Genomic DNA, 17,934 nt, shown 5'->3' with positions numbered 1-17,934 from the left:
CAATAAACCCTCTATTACTGGGATGGCGGGAAAAGATGTTGCTCCCAGTAAGCAGGACTTCCCAAAAAAGTCATGAACTGTTTGCCTGGCTGTCATGTGCTTAAGTAATTATTTCAAATATTCATTCTTCATAAGAAGTCTGCAGTATAATTTCCTGATGCAGAACACATTGATGGTTTATGGTTCCTTATGTTTTTTGCCATGAACAAAGCTTCGTTCTGTTGGGAGAGCTGAAAGGTGCGTTACACCCATCAACGCCCATCAGTGGGGCAATGCCTCATCAGCCCCTCGCTTGTGTCCTGGTATAATTCTGTAATTCTCACCAAATGAACTGTGTGAAAAGGGATGACAGGCACACAGGAAATTAGCACAAAAATTGTTGTTAGTGGTAAAAAAAATGCTGGTTACAATGCAATCAGTAGGGCCATTACTGTTCTCTAATGATTTGCCTGGCTACGGTCAAGACACACTCCAGCTAAAAATTCAAGGGAGATCCTCCCATTACTAAGGCAGGAACAGTTTTCTGATTAAAAAAAAAAAAAAAAAAGTCTTTTTTTTTAATGATAGCTTTAATTTCACATTCCTTTCCTGAAAGTTGCTCCATCAAGATCAGCTTCTGTGCCTATACACAGCTTAAGCCTGGGTCTGAAAAATCAAAACCAACTGAGTCAGATAATCAGAAAAGAAAACTCAGTATAAATAGAGAGCAAAATTCACAATTTGGTTTCATGGTGCAAGCAACAGTGACAAATGGGTTATAACATTAATTTCACTCAGTAGAGATAAGAACTTGAGTTGTTTTTTTTTAAATTGAGAGCTTCTTTTTCTGTCTAGCAAAGTTGGGAGATGTTATCAAAAATACATCAGTCTCTTTGTCTTAATGCAAACCCTGCTGAAGGAAGTGTAAGGGGTTTTTCAGATGCTTATGGCTTTTGCATCAACTTTTTAATTTTAAGTATGAGGTTTGAGGTGGCCTGATACACTGCACTGAGTTATGACTTGGAGTACTCTGAATGAGTCAGCCTTGTGGTTTCTGAGGAATGAGTTGTGCTTCTAGGAATTCAAGCTGGATCTCTGGGCCTGCAGATACTGCCTCTGACGTGAACAGCCAGACCGACAGCTCAAGGAATAGGCAGATTTACATAATGAGCTCTAAACCTGTGAGTTAGTTTTTACAGTTATGAAGGAATTAGATATTAAAGGCAGAAGTGATAAAATAAAAACAACAGATAACAATAGAGAGAAGAGACTTCTAAGTCTTTGGTGCTACTCAGCTGACAGTGGCTGTATCAAACACTTTGATAGTGGTATCTTGAAAAGAAAGAGCAGCAGCGGATTAAGTTTTCTTCATGGCACTGCAAATTCTTATGTGAGACCGTTTGCGTATTCCTTAAATGTGGGATTGTACAGACCCAAATCTGTGATCGTTTTTCTTCAAAGATGGGCTATCTTGTACATTTTGGAAAGGAGGCACTCTGAGTTTCATTTGGAAGTGAAGGTTAATGCTGACATCAATTGTCAGCATTTTATGATGTTTCCTGTGATAATTTAAGACATATGATTGCTAAAATTAATCAATTAAAAAAAACTCCATTTACTGTGAACCTCATTTATTTGATTGGAAGTATTGCCTCTGCACTATATAAACACACAAACAGGCGAGCAAACCATCTCCTTTCTCTTAAATATATTTTTGGCAACTGAATGCAGATATGTGTATTCCTAATGTATATCATGAGTGTAAATGAAGCATTCAAAAATAAGAAATTGCCACAAAAGCATTGTTTATATGAGCTTATTTAGTTCTCCTTGAAATATCATCCATCTGGCAGTATACAGTCCATTTTCCTTAAGACTCCCCTTTTATTTTGTTCATAGCATGGATTATACTTAAGAAATGAAAGAAGATACAACAAATGAGACTGTTATCTAAATCAAAAGTGAGTTTGTTGTCATTTTATATATAATTTTGTGTGTTTTGGACCTTTAAGAATCACAAGTAAACTTTTACACTTGAATGAAAAAAAAATAGAGAAAATTAGGAATCCTTACTGCAATTTTAGGAATCCTTACTGCAGTTCTGGGAAGATTGACTTCAGTTCTATGTTGGTTATAAAGCTTTGTCTTGTCTCTCCAGAGCCCCTCATTCCCTTCTATTCTGGCTCCTTGCTCCTATCAATTCCTTCAGCTCCTGTTGGTATGCTAGTCTTTCCCAGCTCTGCATGGTTGCTTCTGTCATGTTTCTGTATCTCTAAACCCTGAGAGTCACCATGAATCACCTCATGCCTTTCTGTTTCTCAAATCTATTCATCTGTCAAGCTGCCACTTCCTTCTTTTTATACAAAAGACAGAGAAGCTTCTGAGAGAGTTTCTCTTGCCTCGGTTTCAGAGACTAACACCAGAGAAGCTTCCAAGTTCCCAGTATGGTGCACTGGAGGTGAGGTCCCTCTCTATGCCAGGAGTCTTGAGAAACATCAGTGAAATAATGCAAACAAATTTGGCTTACAAAAACAACGTCGAGTCCTTTGCAGTGAAACCACAGTCTGAGGGGAAATTTTGTCAACTACTTCCTCAACAAGAAAGGTTTTTCCTACTGCACACCTGACTGTGAGGTCTTTACTAGTACAAACTCTTCCAGCAACTTGTACAAATCCTTCCAGTTCTTTCCCAAATAGTAACTGTAGGATGGATCCTATGCACAGGGCACAAGCAGACTATATGTTATCTACGTACAGCTCCTACTGTCCCAAAAACCTTTCACACCCTGTGTAAGATACTCTAGGAGAACAGCATTGTCATATGGGTCTCAGTCTGTAAATACTAAAGAATAATTCATCCATCAGTTATGTGGGTTCTCTTTCAAGAATTGTAACAAGTGGCATGGTTGATACTGAAACAAAAGGACAGGGACAGTTGGGTGCTGGTTTTCTGGTTTTGTGTTTTGTTTTGTTGTTTGGTTTTTTTATGCAAACCCATTACACTAGACAGCCATATCTAAGTTTCTTCCTTTTCCTTTTATAGGCACTCTTTGTAATCCATCTCCATACTTCTTTCTTTTGCTTTATAGAAGAAGCAAAAATTCCGTCAGTTGACCTCATCTGGCCTTAAATACACTCTAGTTCTGGGTACAGGAGACTTCCTCCCTTTTTGCACATACTTATAGAGTCAGTAATTTCACTGGCTTTGTTTCATTCCTTTGCTTGCCCCTCCACTTGTGCCATTCCAAATACTCAGACTTATGAATAGCCACATTTCATCTCTTAAAAAATGCATCCATTTGGGATCTTTTGTCTACTTTCTCCTTTTGTCTCTGAAATAAACATTCCAGTCACATTTTCAAGCTTTATTTCACAACAGTGAAAATATAAGCTGAAATTCTTGCACAACCACTTGATCCAAGGAGCTTTAAGAAGAATGCTGTTTACGAAACTTGTGATACAACTGTAAAAGTTGGCAATACAGAGATAGAGAGGAAGCTTATGTCTGCTTTGCCTTTTGATTATCAAACTGCCTTTCATCCACACTTTGCAGGGGTACCTGCTTCTCCTCTGGTCTTTATACAGCTCCAAAGTTTAGCAATGAAAGGGGAAAATTGGTACTGGATCACCTCTTAGAACAGGCTTAAGCTGTTCTGTACTTGGGTATGCCAAGCTTGGTGTGTGCCCTTACAGCCTCTCCACTTTTATGGCACCTTTAGCTGGCTGACATCACCCAGCACATGTCAGAAGGGAAATGGAAATTACAAGCAGGCTGTAGATAGCCATGGAGTAGCACCTTATCAGTGCTACAAATATTTTCAACCCCAAGCAAACAAACCACAAAGACACCCAAGAATACATAAAGCTTTACCTCCTTTGCAGATGGAAAGTAGGATCAGGCTAGGCCTAGTCTGAGAGGACTTGCTGAGCTCTGCCATCAGTTTAAAGAGAGACACCTGATCTATTCAACGAGCAATTTCAGAGTGCACAAGCTAAGGAACCAGGGATGCTGGTTGAAGTCCTGGAAAACACCCTAACCCTTCCTGGGGGATTGTGAGGAGGGTAACAAGTCACCGGTGGTTCCTGATTAGTGGACACCAGATGACTGAAGCCTGACAGTGGACCTCACTCACAGGCTGCTGTCTGAGGCACTCGCAGTCACACCGTGTTGAGGCTTCCAGAAGGATCGCTCCGAGTTCTCTGACCAGTGACAGGACCCTTGGTAATGGTCTGAAACTGTGTCAGAGGAGGTTTAGCCTGGATATCAGGAAAAGGTTCTTCACCCAGAGGGTGGCTGAGCACTGGAACATGCTCTGCAGAGAAGTGGTCACAGCACCAAGCCTGAGCTCAAGAAGCATTTGGACAATGCTCTCAGGCACGTGGTGTGGTTATTGGTGATATCCTGTGCCGGACTAAGAGTTGGACTCGATGATCCCTGAGGGCAGAATATTCTCTGATTCTGTGATTCTTCCAGCGTGCCCAGGGAGGAGCCTAGGCACCAGGAAAACGAGAGCCTTCGCTTCCCGCGGGCCACCTGCAGGCCGGCCGCCCTCCGCCGAGCGCTGTGCGGCCGCTCCCGGCCTCCTCGGTAGGAAGCGGAAGGGCCGGCGGGGCCGGGAGCGGGCCGGGACCTGCCGGAACCACCGCCGGGAACCCCGGAACACCCTCCGGGAACCCCCGGAACCCCCGGCGCGCCCAATGGGCGCGGAGCCCCCCCCGCGGGGCGGGCTCAGGCGGCGGGGCCGGAGCGGAGCGGAGCGGGGCCGGGCCGGGCCGGGCCGGGGCGATGCTGCTGCGCCTGGTGCCCGAGTTCGAGCTGCGGAGGGACGTGGTGCCCTGGCTGGCGGCGCGGGGCTGGGCCGCGGCTCTAGGTAACGCTCCCGGAGGCCAGGAGAGCCCCATCCCTCCCTGCTTCCCTCCCTCTCTCCGGGCGCTCCCGGCCGCCTCCGTGCGGGAGGAGCCGGGCTGCGGCGGGACCCCCGTCCGAGAGGGTCGGGGGAGCGGCCGCTGCTGTCCCCTCGGCCGGGGCGGGCGGGGAGCGACCCCCGGGTGCCGGGGCACTCGAGGTGGGCGAGTTTGGTGTTCTCCGGGAACTTATCACATGCCGAAAACACTTCTAACACGCCCGCTGCACTCCACAGCTTGTTTCTTTCTCCTGCTTCTTCACACGTTTGGGCTTTTTTTTTTATTATTATTATTTTTTATTTCCCCCTCCCCTTCCAAAGCAAACAAACGAAAGTTTTAGCGTGGTTCCTTCTCCCATGCTGCTCCCCTTTCTGGGAGGAAAAAAACCCCACAGCCTGAACACTTCGGTCTGTTTGGTAAACGAGCGCTGGTTAAGATTAGAGGCATGGGCAGCTGTCGCAGCACCGTGCGATATCCAGCGTGCTCTGGGTAGTGGCTGGAAAAAAGAGTGAACCCCCTATATTCCTGGCCCTGTGGCTTTTTGGTTTTGTTTGTTCTTATTCATCTACAGAGCAGCTGGCCCAGTTCTGTCTTTCAGAAACTGATGGAAACCTTATTCTAATACAATAATACTGCTGTAATAACTATCACTTCAGTAGTAATATCACTGGGGGCACTGTGGGATGAACTTGAAACCAACTCCTTTAGTGGCTTTTAATTTACTCAAAGTATTTAACTTGCTTCCCACACTGAAGGGATGTTATCAAATAGGTTCATAAGATCTTGTTTGGCGGCAACCCAAAAAGTATCAGCTTGGTAAATCATGAAATTATTTACTAAGCCATGATTTACAAAATGAGTTAAAAAAGTATTGTGTATTTTCTACATAATTTACTGAAAAACTGTTGAATGGTGTAATGAAGGGGTTTGAGGTAAAATTCTGAAAAGTCTCCACACATGATTGATTCATCTATGGATTTATCAGTTGGTCTGTGATGAGTTCAAAGATAAATCTATGTACTGGTGGCACAAGTATCTCAAAATGGTGCTGACTTGTGTTTGGGAAAAGGGCAATCATATTCAGCTTTTTAAAATGCAATGCAGAGTCTTCATTCAGGACATGCCCCTGGTAATACAGAATCAGAATAATCTAGTTTGGAAGGTGCGTCTGATCCAATGCCAACTTTGCTGTATTTCATTTTCCCTTTTATCTGTCTATACTGACTCCTTCCGCTCAGGCAGTGCTGTTATATTAGGAATGTGAAGATGGGAGGTAGGAATGAAAAGGTTCCTTTAAGCATCAAAGGAATATTTAATCACAGAAAGCAAATAATTTGTAGGAGTCATAGTACTTCTGTATCAGTGGTTTCAGATGTTATATTTATTATTTTTTTTCCCTGAGGTCTTGAAAGCCCTTGATAGCATGTGAGAATTGCTAACTGCATGAGAGCTGGGAGTAGCTATGATGATAGGAAGGGAGTGGCAAGTGAAGCGAAGCAGCCTTGTTCTCTTTATTTCACTTAGTTTTGTTTGAGCTGCATAGAATGGCCTTCAGGAAATCAAACTCTGCATTCTCCTGATTGTGTCAGTAAGAGCCATTTGCTGGGCAGGCAGGTTGGGTTTGTTCTTTTGCAGCCCTTCATCTACTGGTCTCAGCTGTGGGCATGAGGAAGAAGTTGTAACTACATTCCAGGATTTTCCAAGGGTGGAGACCACTGCCACTTCTTCTTTGGCTCCATATTCCACTGACCATTCAGTGACATGAAATTCTCTTCTGACACAGAAATTTTTCAACATCTTTAAGAAGTCTGTGTCAGATGATAGGGAAATTCATTGACATGGAGAGGGTAATTCACTGACATGGAGATTTCCCATGGACCTTCTTCTCTACCTAAATTCTATTCTGAGGAAGGATTGTATGAGGGAGAAGTGGGTAGACCATGGTACTCATCTTGAAAGTTTGAGGTGTGGTTAAGTTCCAGGAAGTTTTCACTCAAAAAAGAGCAGGTTATATGGTTATCTGAGACTGACTCAGTTCTCACCAGCTAGCCCTGATGTAGTGGTATTGTAGTGTAGTTTGAGTGATGTGAAAACAATAGAAAGCGATGCATTGTTAAATGTACATGAAGGTTTCTTGTCTTCCCATGACAAAACAGAATTTACTTCCTTCTGATCATACTTGTAAACAGGTTTTTTCCACTTATCACTGAAAGCTGTACAAGCCAGTTTATAGTATCAGGCTTGTTAAACTGACTTTTACAAAGTGTCTTCCTTCTGTCAAGGCTTTGTGATAACTGCCAATTAAATAGTGTCAGACTTGACTACATGCTTGCCAAGAGTTGCGGACAATTCTTTTTGTTGATGCTTACTGAACTGCATGTTACCTTTATGATACAACTATAACCAATCATGCAGCTTCAACCTTATAAAGGGCAAAATTTACAATTTTAATAAGAAATTCATCTGAGATAAACATGTGTTTGATGGTTGCAGTGATCAGAAAACATAAAAGCAGCATGAGGAAAGCGCAGAATTAATCTCTGAAGATGTAGTTTATTTCCAGGTTTTCCTTTGAGATGCTGAAGGGGCAGACAGGAGCAAAGGACACTTTGCTTAGGCTAGTGTCAGAGTGCAACTTAACTGTTTTAATCCCATATGTATAGTGAATAAATGCAAGGTTTGTTGGATTTTTTTTTTCTTGTTTTTCTCTGAAAAAGTACATTCCATTTTCATTTACTAAGGGTAGTGGCCATTAGAATCACAATCATAATGAAGAGTTAGGTGTTTAGATAAATAATTAATTCCTGTATATTTTGAAATCCCTTAACTATTTGTGTTGAAGTTTATCAGATTTGAATCATGATGTAAAAGATACTCTCTCTGTTTCCAGAAGGGAAATATAAATAAGTATTTACATGTAAAAAATCATTAACCAGCCCAAATGAAAACCCTGTGCCTCTTGATACTTCTTATTTCAGATACTTCTGAGAATTCACCAGCACTATATGTTGTAAATGTTGAAAGAAATGGAAAAATTATTTATACCTGGAAGGTAAGTCTCTCTTGAAACTTTATAAAAATATAATTGAGAATAACACTACACGTGAATCTGAGTTCTTGTCGTTTAATTTTTTTTGCATTGAGGTTTAGAAAACAAAAACTCGCCTGATTACAACCTGGGGGGTTGGGTAGTAGGAAAATATCTGTCTCCACTTCAGACAAAGGTTAAGAATGATGAAATGGAGAGTAAAGTACTGACCTGATTAAGTCCATAGAGGTTTTGCCCTTGATTTTTTTGGTGGGCCAGAATCTCACACTGAGTGAAAGGCAATTTCTTTAACAGATAACTCTTTAGAAGTGGCACATTTTTTCACCCTCAGAATTTCTTAGAGAAGTCTAAACTATTAAATTCATGGCACTGCTTTACTTAAATGTTTTCTTCTACCAATATATATGTTAAGATGCCATTAATCTAACACCATTTCTGCATGTACCTTTCTTCTCTGTGACTTCAAGATTCATCTGTAGCCCTTTATTGCAAGTAGTTTAAAGTAACCATCATTTATTTGATGTCTCCAAGTATCTAGAGCTAGAGTTAATACAGGATTATGCTCTCCATGGCATATGTTTAGCTTTCAGCTCCAAGATATTTTTGAAATAGTTTCAGAAGGTGACACCTTGTCTTGTTCCCTTGATGAGAGACTGTGCAGCTCAGAGGTGTCTGTAGACCCAGCTGGATCCTGGAGGATCTTGATTCTTTGAGAGTGCAGATCTGAGATGAACTCCGATAGAGTAGGGCTGCCTTTCATTCCCCTCTGGCACAACAATGCTAAAACTCTCCAGCTTGCCTAGGGTTAAGGGAAGAGGTGAGGCCTTCATCAAGGTATAATACTGTGGGTGGATGTTTCCTTTAGTACAAGCATAGGGAGGGGAGTCTGTACAAGACAACAGTAACCATAAAAACAATACTAAAGAATGTATCAAATTGTTGTGTTCCTTTTTCATTGCTTGAAACTCTAGAAGACTTATTGCAAGTAACCTACTGGCTCAGCAGGAGACCTGGTACTGTGTGTATGTGATGTTGCTGCTTTGTAGAGTTTGTGGAATCTCACACTAAGCTTTTTTGGGCCTCTGACAGCCTAACTGCTTTGTAGGCTCTTGCAATGGCCCAAGGGATGAGTTGTAGCTCAGGGTTCACACATCTAAACCCAGGTGCCTGCCTGTATGCTGGGTGTCTGAACTCCCACTGTAGTTCCTAGGGGTCTGGTCAAAACAGCTGATGGAGTGCATGGAACTGGGCACTTGTAGCTTGTTTTTTGAGAGGAGTTGTATGGGGTGGAGGATGTAAACTGAGCCGACCTGGCTTGGTTCCTAATACATACAAATAGGATGTTGTAGACTTTCTTTCTACGTGAGAGAAAGTCAAGTGTGTTTTGTGTGAAACCAGGGGAAGGTGGAGAATGAGCTTTATTTTCAAGCTTATTTTAGAACATTGCATTGTACTGTGGTTTTGACAGTGTGCCTGTCTTTTGTGACGTCAATAGTTGGTCTCAAGGAAGATATTTTTAATAGAAGTGAATTCTATTTGCAAGGCAATGCAAAAATCTTTAGAGGGCACATGAAAACAAATGTCTTAGCTTATGCATGGTTATGGGCATTGATATAGTTCTGTTACCAGTCTTGTGAAGTGTATTTTTCAGTGTCTAAGTACAGAGGGTGTTAGCCTTTCAGACACACTTGGAAAGAATGGTTATTTGTGAAAGCACTTGCTTAATCTTAAATTAGGAGGCCTGGAGCCCATGTCTTAATATAAAGACATTTTGTTTTCCTTGTTTAAATCAGAAGTCAAAGACTTTTGTCATTGCCACAACAATAATGAGACACTCAGAAACAGACCCCTTGGGAAGCAAATACTCAGGCTTTTGTTTTAACTTCACAAGGCAAGATGCCATAACTTTGTAAATAACCACAGATCTCTCCCCTCTTCCCCCAAGCTGTAGTTAAAAACAATGATGCTCACTGTTTGAGTACAAGCCTTTTTGGCTGGATTTAATTTCAGCAGTTTAATGATTTAGTTCCTATACCTAGAGTACATTAATAGACATCAGTTTGATTTGATATACAGTATATGCTACCAGAAGAATTTTCTTTTTCAATATATTTGGAAAATTTAAGGCATGGTAAAAGTTAAAAGAAGAAAAGATTTGTATGTTATTACCCATAAGCTAGAAAGGATGTGTATTATGTTTCTCTTCAAAGGCAGAAGGCTTATGGTAAGCTTGTGAAATGTGTTTAACCTTCAAACAATCCCTTCCTAAGGCAGAGAGAAATCCTCTTTCCAGGCTGCAACTAGATCACTGGAAGCTGTTTTTTTGGGGGGGATGTTTGATGTTTCTGTGCTCCCTTTTGGAGCAATAGCACACCAAGTTGGTGAGGTTTGGAATACCAGCCTTAAATCTCCAGGGGCCATAACATCCCTTTTGATTCTTGCACAGACATCTCTCTTCCTGACCCTACTGCCTTTAACTAAAATCAGTTTAGAAGCAAAGTGAGAGAGAGGCACTTGGCTTATGCAATGGCTTGTGGGCTGTGCATTGGCCACATTTCAGCTTTATTCCATGTGTTAGTTCTAAAAGGAAAAATAAATCTTTGTTCTCTTGGAATTAGAGTTTGCTTTCTTGGAATTAGATAATTAACTGTCTGTTTATAGGACAGGGAAGTGTGTGAAGATGTGTGTCAGGGGGCAGGGAGAAGAGGGAGGTAGGGAAAAAAATAAAAGCAATGTTTAACTTCATATGTATTTATATTGCCAGTGCTAATTTGTTTCCATCCATAGGGAAGTCAGAGAAATACTCATATTGGATTGTACGATCTTCAAACTAAACAAAATGAGGTGAGAACAATACCAGTTTTCTCTCTGGTGAAGACAGTGCTGTAGTGTTTTAGATTTTGATGCCTTGTAACACAGTGTGTTATGTCCTTAAGGAGCATGTCTTTGTTTGAAACAGAAGTGAGACCGGAGAAGATATTCAAATGATTCTCAATAGTATTAAGATGCAGAATGTTATAGAACATCTGAAAGGCTTGAGAGTAGCAAAGCATCACATCTGCAATATTTATTTCAAAACAACCAGTTCAAGCCCTTTCCACTCCTCTTCACACTGAACATGTGTGCTAAGAAGTAAATGTTTGCGGTTTTCTTTACGTGTGCATTCTCAGTCTATTTGATGCTACTATTTGTAAGAAATTATTTTATTCTAAAACTGAGCAGACTGCAATTCAGTAAGTAGATTCATGGTAACAGGACTTTGCAGGTGTCCCCATAACAGTATGAAATGGGTGAAATTTTGTATTTACGTAAAAGTCTACTGTGCTGCTCCAGAGGCAACACAGAGCTCACAAGAACCAGTAAGAAACAAACAAATGAGAAAAAGGAGAACTGATACAACTGAGGCTTGAAATATGGTTCTTCTGGCCATGAAAAGATTTGGTTTAAAGATAAAACCTGTGTACTGGACAGCAGTGTTTTCCTAAGGAGAAGTGATTAGGTTTCCTTTATGTAGTTTAAGAAATTGCATTTATTAATGCTACCATGTTTCTCTGTAGCACCTCTATACATTTGAGAAGGATCTACATATAATCAGCTGTTCAGTCAACAATGAAAGGACATTATTAGGTAAATATGTGTTTTATCTTTAATTTTTTTCCTTTAAGGAGTTAGTTCAGTAGGATCGTACATTTGGGTATAGAATTAGTTAAATCTATTTTGACCGATCTGTTGCACACGGCACTTTATGCTCTTCAGTGGATCCATCACCAAGTAATGTAGGTAACAATATAAAGACACAGCTGTAATGATACTGCTGTTTTATTAAAATGAAAGTTGAAGACAAACTGACCTTTTATTCACTTCCTCCTTCATTTATGCCTGCCTCCAACTTCCAGCAGAACATCTGTTGTTCCTTTAGCATGTATGTTTTTCGTAGAAAAATTGTGAATCTCCCTATTTGTGAATGTTTAATAAGATTAATATCAAATATGCAAACTCACTGTGTTGTGTTGGTGTTTTTTCCCCCTCCTTAGCTGTCAGCTTCCATCAATACACAGAGGACGAACCAGCAAGTCAGCTATTACAGTCAGGTACTGCAAGTGGGTTGCTTGAATACTGTTTGAAATGTCATACCCTTTTACTTGCTGTCCCACATAATTTCTGTTTAGAAAACAAAACTGTGTACATAAAAGAGTGTTATCTAAAACGTGTCCTTTTTTCAGTATCCAAGTATTTAACCCTGCTAATTGAAATTCATCCCATTAATAATGTGAGAGTCCTGAAGGCTGTGGATAGCCGCATTCGAGTGCAGGTAAATTATTCAACTAATCAAAAGATAAGCCTTTGTAATCCACTGTACTAGAGGAAAAACATGGTTGAGTGCAGAAATATCTTATCTTGCAACTGTTACAGAGATAGCGTCTCTGTGTTCCTTCATAGAATTAAAAAAATGTAACTTCATAAAATGTTTGATACAGAATATTTCTCTGACATGAAGGCTGCTTTTTAATTTGTCTTCAGTCCCCTGAAACTTGTAGTTATAGTGATTATATTATAGTAATAGTGGTTATTTTTGTTTATTGAATATCATTAGTTTGTCTGACTGAATTTAAAAATACGTAAATGGCCAGCTAAACCCCACCCATTTCAGATAAGTGTTCTAAACTACTTCGGTTATTTACTTAACTTTTGGGAAACTTTTTGTGTAGTTTCTTTATCCAGTTGAAGACAGAAATGCTTCTACAGAAAGTCGCCTCTTGCTAGTTTCAGAAGATAAATGTAAGTTAATATTTTCAAAGTAAATCTTTGTTCTTTTACTTCAAGGTGATCATTATAGATTATATTTTTTGAAACCTTTTATTGGGAAGAAAACAGGAAAAAGAAGGGTGTGAGCTATTCTAGGTATTCTAAAGGTCTCCCAAGAACTGTATCATTTACTGGAATTTTTTTCATTTTTAGCTGAATGGCCATCTTTGACTGCAATTAGTTGCTTAGTTCATGCATTCATCAGTTATCTTTATTTATTAAACACCTAAAATTGTCATTTTACAGCTGCCTATATAAATTCAGAGCAGATCAATTGACTGGGAAAGATGGACTGTGATTTAACATGTGACAAGTGGGATAAGAATAGCACAATAGTTCATTGGATTCAGCCTAATATTGCATGTTCAACCTGATCTGTTGGCATGGAATGGATAAAGGTGGACACTTGGAAAAGGCTGTTCATTGCTCTTGCCTTTCAGTTTTGTAGAGTGAGGTTGCTTTTACCATCTCTTTGGAGAGGCCCATCTTCTCTTAGCTAGACACCAGCCTTGAGTAGCTGGACTTAGGTGGGCAGAGTTCTTACAGTGTTCTTGCAGAAGTCTAAGAGGTGAGATTGTTTAATAAGCTGTATAAAAGCATTTAAGAACGTATGTTTGTAATGATTTTTTCTTATGTTTTAAAGATATTGAACAGTTTGACATTCGTGTTGTTGCAGAAGAACACAAAGTGGTAAGACTTGAAAAATCATGGGGTTTTAGTTTTTTTGCTTCAACTGAAAATGTAAAAATCTGTAATTTTAGCTAACAGTTTTTGTGGTTTTATACTTGAGCAACACAAAGTATATTAGAGAGAGTATTGATAATATGGCAACTTATGCAGCTAACCATAAAGCTGAACCTGTATAGCCTTTAATCTCTGAGGAAAATTACTTATTGTATTGGGTTTTATTTATTGCTGAATGCTTTTGTATGTTAGAAGTTAGGAGTAAACATGGTGTATATTCATTTGTAAACCATTTTAAGTATTTGCAGTGTCACCTTCTTAACTTTGTCTTTTGTGCATCTGTGTGATCCCAGTAAAGGAGTCGCTTAAAAAATAAGCAAACAAAAGATTTAAAACTTAGATATAGTGCGAGTACAGTGAATGTTCCAATCTCTTTTTCCTGTTTTTAACATAAATTTGTCTTCAACAAATTGTGGGTGTTTTGCTTATTATTAGTAAATATGCATGTAATAAAGTAAAGAATTGTGTCATGAAAGCCAATGTTTTGCTTTATGGAGGCAAATGTAAGCTTGGAGGGAAAAGTTAAGGACCAGATTTTGGTCACTTTGTCTTTTGTGGTTTTCTCCAGGTTTATCATCATAACCTATAAAGCAGATGGATTTTAGATGCTAGACTACAGTAGTGAAGGCTAAGTGTAATCAGGAAACTGATTTGATATTCTTCTAACAAACAAATTTCTTTTAGTTGGCATGAAATCTCCATACATCTTTCAAGTGCATTTATACAATCCCAACAGTTTTCCAGGGCTCTAGTCCTTTCCCTGCCTCCAAATTCTCTGTCACATGGCTGAGACTTTGGACAGAGATCTCTTTCTGAGCTGACACATCGTCCTTCACTAGGTAATGCAGCTGATTCTGAACTGGCTGTGGTATTTCCCTCCTCTGTGTTGAAGAGTGCTGTCTGTTTTATTTTGTTCACTTTGAGCAGCTTAAGTGGTGAATTTCTTACAAGCAAGGAAGTCTGAAAGAAAAGATTTGTTAGTAGGTGTACCCTGACAACTGTGCTTCCGATCTCTTTAAGCTGAGCACCCTGCACACAACAAAGGTGGACTTTGTGCCACTAACAAGGAGCATGTTCCCTCCAATCACCTTAGTATTTGTGCCACTGCTGTCATTGCTTTTTTCTTTAAAGCACAGACTGTGCACAATTGTTACAGAGCCTTATTTCACAACTTCTAATGTTCTTTCTTTCCCTTTAGGTGATTCAAAAGTCAGGTCAACTTCCAAGAGCCAAAGTTGCAGATGACCTCGTTTGGGCACAGTGGGATATGATGGAACAGAGGCTCTTCTACATTGTTCCAAAGGTGAGAATGAAAGTCATTCTTGGAGGTTTTTTCCTGCCCCTCTAGAGACAGCAAAGTTTTGAGTGTGTTGGGTAACAAGTGGGAGTTTGTTTTTGTGAGGGTAGGCTGTCCTATTCCTGCCTCAAAAAACAAAAGTAAGACTCAGCTGCTATTGTGCCCTGTAAATTCCAAGAAGATTGGTGGTCTTAGTGCTTTCTATAAAAAAGATGGGGGTTTTAGGTTTTTGGCTTTAGAAAGATCTTTTATTCAAAAGTATCTAAATCTGCCCAAAGCTGTTGTGCATATAATGCTTCTGTTCTAGAGAATTCACGTATAGAAATATGTGGGCATATTTTGTATGCAGACTTAGTGAGTTACCAAGTGAGGACGGGTTCTTGGCTAGAAACTTTAAAACTCTTTAGGTTTGGGTTTTTTGTTTTGTCTGAAGGACTATTTGGATTTGATGTGTTCTGTGTAAATGAATATTCATTTTTCTAAACTCTTCTTAGCCACAAAAAGGAGTGAGGGTTAGGAAGTAACAGGAAGTGGACTGTGGTGGAGAAATGTATTCCTGCTTTTGTTTCTGAGATGCCCTTTTTGAACTGACCAAAATAAGATACAGTTCTTTTTGCCATATAAGTAACTATGGAAAACATTTTTTTTTTAACTTTCTAGAATGTGTGAGACATGTATTGCTGTGCTTCAAGTGAGAGCCCACGCAATTATAGATGATTGGCAGATAATGATCTGGGACAGGAAGGAAGCATGTCATAGTGCTATTGTGAGGGGTTATATGTGGTTTTTAAATTCTTCTTTTGTCCCCGAAGTTCTGCATATCTGTCAGCAGAACAAGTTGAGTGTGGAGAACGGTGTGGAGTATCCAATCACTTTTCAGTCTATACAATATGCTTCCTTAGTCACAAAACACATCCTTTTTAATTCCAGGAATCAAAGAGTACTTTAAGGTGTGTCCAGTTTTATCCTGATGAAAATTTTAACGCAATAGTAAGTTATAAGTGTTTTATTATGTAATGGCTTTTAGTGGGATGTAATTATGTGTTTCAGGCACGAATACAGAGGTCTGTTTCAGTGTCTTTTATTGTTGAAGTGTTTTCAGAAGAAAACTGGGGTTTGTTTTTCCATTTGTTTTTTGGAGGGGTTTACATTATTTTATTGTCGAGAATATAGTCAGTCAGAATCAGATTGTGCCACAGTAAGGTATCTTTACTGGAATTATAGTTATTAACCTAGAAGGAAGTAAGGGACGTTCATGACATTGTACTGATCTTATATTCAATTATTGAAAAAGCAAGCTTGTCAAATGCACTAGACAAAGGAACCATGTGGTAATTTTTTGTCAGTTTTAAGTGAAAGAAGAACATTCATTGCAGTAAAAATACAGAGAACAGAACATAAAAATTCTGACGTGTAATAGTTACTAAACCTTTGTCTCAGTGGCTGAAATTTGCTCTAATGCAGGAGGTTAAATATCTCTCAATTTATTTTCTCGTTTTCAAAAAAATCTATTTTATGGATTTTTTTTGGAGTGACTGTAAGGATTAGAGGAAGATAAATAAACCTTGTTAAAATGTTGAATCTGGTGAAATGTGAATGTGACACTGATCTGAAATACTAATCATAATATACTGACCACACTAAATAACAGGTTTGTTTTCTTTTTTGATTAACAGCTGGAATCACACCTGGATATTTCTGTAAATGACACACAATTGAAGTAAGTTGTTTGGTTTTTTAATGTTCTGTTTTGCTTTCCTTTTATTATATATGGTAATGTTTTACAAACCTAAGAGAAATTTGTCCAAACCATAATATCTTTGTTTCCAGTTGCCTGTGTAGTACTGTAACATAAGAACAACGTGAACACTGTATCCAAACCTCTGGTTCTTATTTTCATCAGGATCTACTGTAAAAAGTAATTTAATCCTCGACTGCTTCTTTGTGCCATTTTTAAAAATTATTTCTCTGAAGAGCTAACTATAGGTTAAACCTTTGAGTAGGCCATACCTATTTAAGTTAATTTAGTTTAACCTTGGTCTTATTGTAGTGGTGATGTCAAAATTTCTGCCGAGGGAAGCTCTCCATTTTTAACTGCTCTCGCAAGTTTTATTGGGTGGTTAACCAGACCAGTAGCTCCTTTTTATAGCCTATGAGACACTGCCTGTACTCTGTTCTCCTCCAGCGTGCTCTTTCCAGGCAGCCTGCACTTTGCAAGATGATTTGTCTGATTCTGTCTGTGTCTGCCGTGCACATGATTGCATCTGAGCTTGTCTCCTTAAGGCTCCCTTTTAACTGAGGAAAAATCTAGTCAGGGTGGTGTGACTCTAAGTCATAATTCATCTCATCCTCATCTATCTTCAGTCAGTTGGATTTACATTCCAAAAGGGCCTGTTTATCTCTGTGAATAAAAAGGGAGGCCAAAACTACTAGGTCAGATATCAATAACTGGATGTAGTTGAGTTCCACTCTGCCCAAACCATGGCTCTTGCAATGTCTCAGTGCACGAGGCTCACTGTGGTGCTGCTGCACATGCAGGTGGCCCTAAAAGAGCAGTGTATCTTCTTGCAGTTAGTGCTGAAAAAATCCAGCTCTTATAAGAGCTTCATTGCTTGTATCTTACTTTTTTTTTTCAAAATTATTGCGGAAGACCTGGGGGCAGAATGCCTACAGGATCAAAATCCTTTCTGGAAAAAAATTCAGCCAAACAAAAAAACCACCCAACAACAACGAAGCCAAAGCAGACCGACTACAATCTTCTGTTGCATGTTCTGCAGGGCAAAAATAGGCCTTACAGATTTAAAGACATGTAAAACCCTTTATGCACAGGCAGTATGAGATGGAAAATGTCATGGTATAACAAGTTCCATGTGAGTGTGATCTTTGTGCTTTCCTTTTCAAGTATTTCCGCTGAAATTAGTGTTCCTAATTGCAGATTAAAATGTAGCTTTACAGACATGGGCTTTGGAGTTAGTCTGCAAAGCCTTGGAGTTATCAGGTATGATGAGTATTTGGATTTCCAGTAAAACATGAGAACCTGCCTTCACTTCAAAATATGGGAATGGTTGGACAATGCAGTAAATGAATATAAAGTTGGCAGGTGTGATCAAAATTGTTGGGTAACAGTGTGAAGACTTGGGGTCCTCATTTCTAAC

The 17,934-nt window shown here is 39.5% G+C and overlaps 1 protein-coding gene across 3 annotated transcripts in view; it reads left to right on the top strand.

The window, feature by feature from the left end:
* Window positions 1-4,737: 4,737 nt before the first annotated feature.
* The window catches only part of GSAP (gamma-secretase activating protein), a 43,020-nt gene continuing 29,823 nt past the window's right edge, over window positions 4,738-17,934 (top strand). For all 3 annotated transcript variants that reach the window (XM_027896528.1, XM_027896526.1, XM_027896525.1), the window contains exons 1-11: window positions 4,738-4,849; window positions 7,862-7,935; window positions 10,720-10,776; window positions 11,490-11,559; window positions 11,967-12,023; window positions 12,156-12,244; window positions 12,642-12,711; window positions 13,382-13,428; window positions 14,681-14,785; window positions 15,710-15,769; window positions 16,456-16,499. In XM_027896528.1, coding sequence (XP_027752329.1) covers window positions 4,765-4,849; window positions 7,862-7,935; window positions 10,720-10,776; window positions 11,490-11,559; window positions 11,967-12,023; window positions 12,156-12,244; window positions 12,642-12,711; window positions 13,382-13,428; window positions 14,681-14,785; window positions 15,710-15,769; window positions 16,456-16,499 — 758 coding nt within the window. In that variant the 5' untranslated portion in view covers window positions 4,738-4,764. The remainder of the gene's footprint in view (window positions 4,850-7,861; window positions 7,936-10,719; window positions 10,777-11,489; window positions 11,560-11,966; window positions 12,024-12,155; window positions 12,245-12,641; window positions 12,712-13,381; window positions 13,429-14,680; window positions 14,786-15,709; window positions 15,770-16,455; window positions 16,500-17,934) is intronic.

This window comes from Empidonax traillii, unplaced genomic scaffold (genome assembly GCF_003031625.1).
Source record: "Empidonax traillii isolate 1590-97213 ecotype Southwest subspecies unplaced genomic scaffold, ASM303162v1 scaffold501:size454599, whole genome shotgun sequence".
In the NCBI taxonomy this organism is placed as follows: domain Eukaryota; kingdom Metazoa; phylum Chordata; class Aves; order Passeriformes; family Tyrannidae; genus Empidonax; species Empidonax traillii.
This window is presented reverse-complemented; position numbering and strand designations above follow the sequence as displayed.